General features: G+C 42.5%; 3 protein-coding genes across 5 annotated transcripts; 2 read left to right on the top strand and 1 right to left on the bottom strand.

Annotated features, from left to right (window-relative positions):
• The first annotated feature begins 112 nt into the window (after window positions 1–112).
• On the top strand, window positions 113–3,182 carry LOC140781765 (transcription termination factor MTERF4, chloroplastic). Its single transcript, XM_073127956.1, has 2 exons — window positions 113–1,961; window positions 2,816–3,182. Exon 1 carries the CDS (start codon window positions 241–243, stop codon window positions 1,792–1,794), a length of 1,554 nt encoding a protein of 517 aa, XP_072984057.1. The 5' UTR covers window positions 113–240; the 3' UTR covers window positions 1,795–1,961; window positions 2,816–3,182.
• Window positions 2,883–9,245, top strand: LOC140781764 (RAN GTPase-activating protein 2-like). Of its 3 annotated transcripts, none has more exons than XM_073127955.1 (2): window positions 2,883–3,001; window positions 7,326–9,245. In XM_073127955.1, exon 2 carries the CDS (start codon window positions 7,358–7,360, stop codon window positions 8,999–9,001), a length of 1,644 nt encoding a protein of 547 aa, XP_072984056.1. In that variant the 5' UTR covers window positions 2,883–3,001; window positions 7,326–7,357; the 3' UTR covers window positions 9,002–9,245. The 3 variants fall into 3 exon arrangements, with proteins under 3 accessions (XP_072984056.1, XP_072984054.1, XP_072984055.1); XM_073127953.1 differs by lacking the exon at window positions 2,883–3,001 and adding an exon at window positions 4,561–5,393; XM_073127954.1 differs by lacking the exon at window positions 2,883–3,001 and adding an exon at window positions 4,561–5,397.
• LOC140781369 (protein SEEDLING LETHAL 1, chloroplastic) lies at window positions 3,213–4,648 on the bottom strand. Its single transcript, XM_073127311.1, has 2 exons — window positions 4,568–4,648; window positions 3,213–4,140 (listed from the first exon to the last, which is right to left on the bottom strand). The coding sequence occupies exons 1-2, from the start codon at window positions 4,646–4,648 to the stop codon at window positions 3,307–3,309; spliced, it is 915 nt and encodes a 304-aa protein (XP_072983412.1). The 3' UTR covers window positions 3,213–3,306.
• Window positions 9,246–9,279: the final 34 nt, after the last annotated feature.

Here is a 9,279-nt window from a genome sequence, read left to right as displayed (position 1 = left end):
TTTGATCCTTAAATTTTAATATCAATACTCAAAAGTCATTTAAATAGCATCCTAGTTCCTATACTTTTTTATTTTCCTTTATTTTATTTTTTATTTATTTTTTTGCTATGGAAGATAATTTATCTACATTCTCTCGACACTGCATCATTTCTCCGCCCTAACGTAGATGAAGGCCAATTTCGCGTGCTTCATCGCCAAAAATTTGTTGTCTGATACCAAAAAGAGCTTTTGCTCATAGCAATGAAGGTTCTTCTCTTCTCCTCCCATCCCAAATCCCCCATCCTAACTTTCCCCTTCCTCACCCACCCAAAACCCTTCTCCAAAATCCTCGCTTCCAGCTCCACCAATCTCCTCCTCCCGAGAGCGCACACCACCTGTTCGACCACAAGACCAGTATCTCCACCCCATCGATCCCGCAAAACCCACTTCAAAAGCTCCTCCCCCTCCCCCTCCTCCTCCTCTTCCCTCTACGCTCGCCCCAGCCTTCTCGAGATGAAGAGGGACCGCGCCGCCAACCGCGCAAAAGTCTACGACTTCCTCCGCGGCCTCGGCGTCGTCCCCGACGAGCTAGACGGCCTCGAGCTCCCCGTCACCGTCGACGTCATGCGCGAGCGCGTCGACTTCCTCCACTCCCTCGGCCTCACCGTCGACGACATCAACGCCTACCCTCTCGTCCTCGGTTGCAGCGTCAAGAAGAACATGGTGCCGGTCCTCGACTACCTGGGCAAATTGGGCGTCCGCAAGTCCACGCTCACGGAGTTCCTGCGCCGGTACCCGCAGGTCCTTCACGCGAGCGTGGTGGTTGATCTGGCCCCCGTCGTGAAGTACTTGCAAGGCTTGGACGTTAAGCCCAAGGACGTTCCTCGCGTTTTAGAGAAGTACCCAGAGGTTCTCGGGTTCAAGTTGGAGGGGACTATGAGCACATCAGTGGCTTATTTAGTAGGAATTGGAGTGGCTAGAAGAGAAATTGGCAGTGTTCTTACTCGTTATCCAGATATACTGGGAATGCGGGTGGGGAGAGTAATCAAGCCTTTCACAGAATACCTTGAGACAGTGGGGTTGCCGAGGTTGGCCTTGGCTAGATTGATAGAGATGAAGCCATACATCCTTGGATTTAGCTTGGAAGACCAAGTGAAGCCTAATGTGGAGGCTCTCATCGATTTCGGAGTTAGGAAAGAGTCAGTAGGTTCCGTGGTAGCGCAGTACCCAGATATTTTGGGAATTGAATTGAAGGCTAAGCTTATTGCACAGCAGAGCTTGTTCGAGTCAAATATTTTGGTCAATCGTGATGAATTCGGAAGAGTGATTGAGAAGATGCCTCAAGCTGTCAGCCTCAGCCGCTCGGCCGTAGTAAAGCATGTTGATTTCCTCAAAAGATGTGGCTTTTTGTTGAAGCAAGTGAGTAGGATGGTTACGGGCTGCCCACAACTGCTTGCTTTGAATCTGGATATTATGAAGATGAGCTTTGAGTATTTTCAGACTGAAATGGACAGGGATTTGGAAGAATTGGTTGAGTTTCCGGCTTTCTTTACGTATGGGCTCGAATCCACTATAAGACCCAGGCATCAGTTGATATCACAAAAAGGTTTGAAATGCTCTCTAGGATGGATGCTCAATTGTAGTGACGCTAAATTTGAAGAGCGGATGAGGTACGACTCAATTGGAATTGAGGAAATGGAGACAGAGCCATCATTTGACATGAAAAATTTGCTAAAACCAAGGGAAGAAGATGACTCCGGATCTGAATATGATGAAGACACTGAGGATGAAGATAGTGATGATGATTATGTCTGACGCTTCATTATCATGAGTATTAGCTTCAACACAAGAAGATCACACAGTAACTTAGTTTTGCATAATATTGTGATACATACAGCTAAGTATTTGTTCCAAAAATTCATCTTTGTGGCCTGAATGCTGATTAACATGGTGCAGAAGTATTTTTGATGTCAAAACTCAAGGTAATCTCATTAATCACTAAAAATTGTTGTCTACCTGAATCTTTATAGATAAGGCAATCTTAAACTTATGTGTTAATGGCTAATTTGCATGGCATTGTTGTACACAAAGGTCAAAGCAAGCCTTGAGACTGACATATGTATCGTTGTAAGTGCCCATTTTCAATTCTCTCCACTATTTAACATGATTCCTTTTAAAAGGCCACTTCTGCAGATGCATTTCAATATTCATCTGAGCTGGATTGTGTACATTCGCCACTGCTAAACCTTTCTACTACCACATCTGTTTGGTGGTGTTGTTTGAGACTTGCCTTGCAGCAATTACATCAATGTCCATCAGTAGTGGCTGCATACATAGTTCATTCATCTCTTTATGTGTTTATATACAATCTGGTTGAGTGAATTCTAAGGCCTTGTTTGGTTTGAGGCTAAGCTCCGAATTCAACTAGTCAATTTTATTTTTAGTTTTAATTTTTTTAAAAGTAAACTTGTTTAGATATGAAAAAATAAAAAAATATTTAATTACTAAACCAGTTTATGAGTCTCTAAACTCAAAATGAATAAGGCCTAATGTAATAGGCATCTTTAGCTGAGCAGATTTCTTTAGGAATGTAACTTCACATTGGTTGAGCCTACATAGAGCTTCAGCCTGATTTTATGAATGGTTCATCTAACAGTAAATTTGATTAACCCTATGCATAATTTTCTTGCATTAATTTTCAGTATGTGCAGAAGCGGAAAAGAAGCCTACCAACAAAACTTTTTTCTTTTTGTTTCCTCTTTTGCGTAGTGTCTCCCTATCGTCGTTTTTCCCAATGTTGTTCTCTGTAATGGAATACACTTTTACTCTTAAACAGGGTTCCTCATCATTCAGGCTGCAGCTTGACCATTGTTTCATGATCTCTTCAGAGTTCCTGACTTCCTGCAATCCTCAAAGGAAATATATTGTTGGCTGTATTCAGAGGGTAGCATGTTTTAGCCTATTATTTATCTTCCTCTGTTATGCTACAATGAAACCAAATTACAGGCATGGAATCATAGAGGTTGGATTTATTCTTTGGTTTACTCTACTTGAGTTGTTCTGTGGAAGATTGATTCAGTATTTATCTCCACGGTATCTAAAGGCTTGCACTTGACCGTGAAATACTTTGCATGAGAAAATATGCTATGTATTTCCATTGAATTGATACAGTTTTTATTTTATTTTTATGTTCTTTCGTTTTACTCGCAAAGTCTAAATTCAACAGCTACAAATGAAACTATTTAAAAACAAATTTCTTTTCAAATCAAAGATTGCGACTTTACAATCCGCAGTGACTACATCGTATGCACAGCTGAGACTATTCCATCAACATCCGACAACACTCTCGTGCCAAAGCGGCGAGCTCCTCGCCGGCGGCGACGAGCCCACGCACACCTCCAACCTCGCCCGGAACCTCGGGTCGCTGGGCCTCAACAGCGCCGGAAGTGAGAGCCGCACGCCCTTCTCCTCGCAGGCGAGATGCCTCGGTCGAATCCTCTCGTCGAGACTAAACGACAGGTACTGTGGGAACTCCTTGAGCTCGTTGAGTCCCCTCCTCATTTCCCTTATCAAAAAAGCGACCTTGGGCTCCAGGTTCTTCTCGATGCTGTAGCAGAACAGTTGGGGAAACCTCCTCGCCATCGCCCTGGCCTCCCTCGGCTGGAGTCCCGCCTTCTCCAAAAACTCGAGCCGCGGCAGGAATTTGTCTTCGACGCTGCAGGAGAGGAGGGGGGCGTGTGGGGCAATCGGGGAGACGCCTAGGGTTTGGAGGAAGTAGAGGGTGGGGCGCAGGCGTTGGGAGACAGAGGAAACGAGGAGGCGGGGGCGGCGGCGGAGAACGCGGGGGAGGTCGGCGGCGGGGACGCGGGCCTCGCGGAGGAGGAAAGAGAGAGTTAGGGAGAGGGAGGACGGGGAGGCGGCGAGGAGCTCGGGGCACATGCCGGCGGCGCGGCGGACGTCGGCGGCCGAGAGACCGAGGGAGAGGAGGAGGGCGACGGCGGCGCGGAGGGTGGGGAACGGGGCGGCGGCCAGTGTAGGGTGGGCGGCGGCGGAGGAGGAGAGGTCGATGCCGAGGGAGTCGAGGAAGAGGAGCTTCTCGTGGAAGGAAGAAGAGGAGGAGGAAGAGAGGGGCAATTTGGGAAGGATGGGGGATTTGGGGGCCTTTCGGGAAGAGGGATAGTAGTAGTTATAGTACTGCCACTACTAGTCTGGAGCTTGGATGAAATTTTGAGGAGACGAGGGGCACTTCGGGACAGGGAAGGGATTCGATAGGAGGGACGGCGGAGGAGGGAGGTGGTGGAGGTGGAGGGGCAAAATTGGAAGACTTCTTCCATGGGGGGGGGGGGGAGATACAGATACTACATTCTATCGAAAGTGGGAAGAGGGAAAGAGAAAATAACAAAGGGGCTTTTAGGGAAATTGGAGGAGATAAGGAAAGAAAGAAGATGGTAGGGAAATCTAGAAGGGGATTGGACAACGGCACGGATGGGTCAGAGTCGAATGGGCCACATTACATACTCTATTTTTACAATATTCATTTAAGTAATTCAATAATAATAATAATAAATAAAGTGAGAAATTCTCTGACCATAATTTTGTTGAGCAAGTGGAAATTCCACAGCCATAAGCCACAGGAACAGTGCCTTCCTTTGTGGGCCTCCCTTAACATGGCATGACATTTTCAATTTTTTCTCCAGAAAATCCTTGGTTTCTTTAGATTATCCTTTTTTCCTAAAAGATGTAGGATTTTTGAGTTGGATCATGAACATATTGATATGTTCAAATTTTTTACCATTCGAATTGAGAAAGATTTCCTGCTATCTTAGTTTGAGGGGGTTAATTAGTAGTTTTAGCAGCGTTTTAAATTATAGATTCTTTTTTGAATTTCTTTTAACATTTCTTTTAACATTTTAGTGTGCAAGGGCTCGTTGGCTATAAGACTGGGTAATAAGGTCGGTTTCCCTCAATGATGAGTTTGAATAATTTGCCAATCCTCATACAAAAGTAGGTCATAATGGGTTATATTTGAAACTTCGACAATCCTAAACTGAGTTCGTATGGATTGGTCGGGTATATTATTTGATATGTGCTAACAGATTAATCCTGTGCACTCTGTGATTTTTATCACATTAGTTTAATTCTAAACATTCTTTTCTTTTCTTTTGACGCAATTAGAATTATTCTTGGACAAATTTGCCTCTCAAATTTGTAAGCAAAATGAGAATTTGGTTCATTCTAACACAGAAAAAAAGTTATAATTATAAACTCAAGACGGCCAATATTCTATATTTCCATCTTCGTTCCATATTATTCTTGTTGGTTTCACATCTCCCCCGCTTCCGTCTCCTCCTCGTAGTCCTTCTCAAACCGACGACGACGAGGGTCTCTCTCGAACTCTTTCTTGGTCCCGGAAAGTAAGTATGTCGCTCTCCTTCTTCCCCCTTCATAGATTTTCCATAACATACGAAGAACAAATGCGGAGTAATAATTTTGGCGCTTTCCGAGTAGGATCTTCCAAGCTAATTCAATCAAATGTTTCGACCTAATCACCGTTTTCTTAGACAATAAAATTGACCTTTACATTAGATAGCGTCCCATACAAGTTACCCGATTAAGGGGTCTGTGTTTGCCCGCTTTTAGAAACGCTGCTGCAATGCAATCCAAGCAAAGATTTGAAGTACAATGCTGTTGTTTGGAGCAATTTGACATACATCTTACGTGCCATGGAAAATTTGATAAAGCCCTAATCGATAGTGCCCTGATAAGAGGGGAATCGAGGAGACCCGGAAGATTCTAGGAGAAATTAGTGACTTGTGAGGTGTATCCTTCCAATTTGAGTTGGAGACACAGCTCATTGCGTTTTGGCTTCATATCGGGATCAGTGAACTGCCCTAGTTGTAGTCATAGAAATAGATGTTTTGTTGTCCTCATACAGATCTTGCCCCAAGAGGCTTTAGAAGCAGGCAACAAAATGACCCAGAGTACTCCCTTGCTTGTTAGCGCACAGAAAGCTCAGGTTATTTGTTTTACGAATAGGTATAATGCATTCTTCAAATTGAGCTGAATGAAGGAGTGCAATGGCTTTTAGAGAAGTATGCAAGATATATGGATTTTCAAAATCAGCATCAGTGTTTTTGCATCAGTGTTTTTGCTTATAAGGGCTCTCTGTTCACAAAAGATTCAGTAGTTGACAATGGAGAAAAGTTTCTTTATTTTCCTTAAAGAAACAAAGGCGAAGGAGGCATTGTTTTTAACTAGTTTTGATCAATGATTAAACTGTGGAATGGATAATGTGGACCCAATCTTGCACCTTAAAGATGATCTTATGATCATTCTAGCTGATCCTGGTGCCCTAAGATCCATCTCGTCATCTAAACTAATAATGATACACACTAAGACAAGTTTTAGGTCGCGACCTCTTTGTTGTTTCTACCATTCAGAGCTTCAGACCTGCAATGGTGATGTAAATAATGATGTTGACATGCATCATTTTCTAAGCTGGTGTGGTAATTCTACATACTTTGTTTTGGGTTTAATGAGACGTCTTTTCCTCTTTGGCAAAGATATTTAATGTAATATGACCAAGGACTTGCATGGTTGGAATGGTTTTATACTATTTATTTACTTAGGCTATTTTCATTTTCATTTAGTTTCATTGTCTTGGGTTTGAAAGATATAGACCAGTATCTTATGAGTTATGAGAATCTAATCCCTTATAATTTTTGTCATTAGATTGACATTACCAAGAATGAGAATTTTTTTTAAAGATATAGTCAGGCAGTCATTACAGTGAAGTATGATTTATCTGTTCAGTTTTTCATTTGCATTTGTGGGCGTCTACTATTGGACAACCATCTTATTGTTATCTTTTCTCTCTTCTTATTATACCTAAATCTTGATCTTGGGTTGCTTGTTGCTGAAAGAGTTTATTGCAGAACTCACAGTTAGCATGAAAATATCAAACATACTCTGGACTAGCATTTGCATTTTATTTTAACATTATTCCAGTGTTTGATATTTGATACCAAAAGTTCATGACTGTTAGTCAATGGATACCATGTAATATGTAATCTATGAGAGAGACAGAAGAAGAAAAAATATTCATGAAATAATGTTTGATTTATTTTATTCTTTCTTGTATCTAGCTCTTGGCAAGTCATGTTCCTTAGTTACATTGGTTTTAATGATCTCTAGCTATTTGTCAAGATTACAGAGCTGTACATGTTTTGCATGAATTGTTTCTAATTCCTTACCTTTTACTTTTTATGACTATTCCTGTAGTGGGTCCTGTTGCCACTGTACTCTTTGGTATCATGTCTTCTAATAAGAGATTGTCTCATTTCTAGGTAGTAGGATTTAAGAAGTATTGGATTCTGATATGGAGCCTGTGGCACAAGATTTTCAACCCAGAACATTCTCGATCAAACTGTGGCCCCCCAGTGGAAGTACAAGACTGATGCTTGTGGAGAGAATGACTAAGAACTTTTCTACTGAGTCTATATTTTCAAGAAAGTATGGCCTTCTGAGCAAGGAAGAGGCTAGTGAAAATGCTAAACGCATCGAGGAAGTTTGCTTTGCTTCTGCAAATGAGCATTTCATGAAAGAACCTGATGGGGATGGAAGCTCTGCTGTTCAGCTGTATGCCAAGGAAATTAGCAAGCTTATGCTGGAGGTTCTGAAAAGAGGGCCGATGCCTGAAAAGGATAGAGAAGCAGCTGTAATTGAAAAGCCCCTTTTGCCTGGTAATACTGTGTTTGATATTTCAGGTGGTCGTCGGGCTTTTATTGATGCTGAGGAAGCACAGGAACTTTTAAGTCCACTGGCGGAGCAAGGGAACTCTTACACCAGGATTTGTTTCAGCAACAGGAGCTTTGGCATTGATGCAGCCTGTATTGCTGAACCTATTCTTGCATCGCTTAAGAAGCAGCTGACTGAGGTAGATCTCTCGGATTTTGTTGCTGGGAGACCTGAGGATGAAGCTCTTGAAGTTATGCGGATATTCTCATCAGCATTAGAAGGCTGTATACTGAAGTACCTAAACCTCTCTGACAATGCTTTAGGTGAGAAGGGTGTCAGGGCATTCAATGCACTCTTAAAGTCACAAAATAGCTTGGAAGAGCTTTATTTGATGAATGATGGTATATCTGAGGAAGCTGCAAAAGCATTGTGTGAGCTCATCCCATCTACTGAGAAGCTTAAGATCCTCCATTTCCATAATAACATGACAGGAGATGAAGGTGCAATTGCAATTTCTGAGCTACTGAGACATTCACCTCTTCTAGAGGATTTCAGGTGCTCATCAACAAGGGTGGGTTCAGATGGTGGAATCCCATTGGCCAAGGCTTTAGAAACTTGTAGTCATTTGAAGAAGCTTGATCTCCGAGACAATATATTTGGTGTGGAAGCTGGGATAGCCCTGAGTAAATCTCTTGAAAAACTTGTCGGTATTACTGAAATCTATCTCAGCTATCTGAATCTGGAAGACGAGGGAACCATAGCAGTTGCCAATGCTCTGAAACAGTCTGTTCCTCACCTGGAAGTTCTTGACATTGCTGGAAATGATATAACTATTAAATCTGTCCCGGCACTGGCAGACTGTGTGGCTACAATGCAGTCAATTAAGAAACTGAGCTTGTCAGAGAATGAACTGAAGGATGAGGGTGCAATTCTGATTGGCAAAGCACTTGAGCAGAGTCATACACATCTCAAGGAACTTGATTTGAGCATTAACATGATAAGAAGAGCTGGGGCTAGATGCTTGGCTCAAGCAGTCTCAAACAAGCCTGACTTTACACTTTTGAACATCAATGGAAATGCCATCTCGGATGAAGGAATTGATGAGGTAAAGGAGATTCTGAAAGCCGGTTTGAATTCTGCAGATGTGCTTGGGCCATTGGATGAGAATGATGTAGAGGGGGAAGGTGAAGAGGAAGAGGAGGGAGAAGGGGAGGAGGGCACTGCTGAAGGCGATGAGGATGAACTGGAATCAAAACTCCAGCATCTCAAAGTTGAGCAGGACTAGGCAATCTATTATGTTCAACTTGTTTCACTATTTACTTTCAAGTCGCTTTTCAGACATTCTGGCTCTGTTTTGTTGAGCTGAGCTGATCCTCCCATTATTACTTACTATTAAGTTATTTTTGTTTCCTTCTTGCTAGTTCGTTAGCTGGATAGACTGAAAACCTTTTAGTGTGCTTTCACACTGGATTGAATTATTTTGTGGTTCACTATGGAAATTGAACTTATTTGGAGTTTGTTGCTTTGGATGATTGGAGTCAGTGTTAAGAAGTAACTAGCAAA

The sequence above is a fragment of the Typha latifolia genome, chromosome 2 (assembly GCF_019914945.1).
Source record: "Typha latifolia isolate L0001 chromosome 2, TyphaL0001v2, whole genome shotgun sequence".
Classification (NCBI taxonomy): domain Eukaryota; kingdom Viridiplantae; phylum Streptophyta; class Magnoliopsida; order Poales; family Typhaceae; genus Typha; species Typha latifolia.
This window is presented reverse-complemented; position numbering and strand designations above follow the sequence as displayed.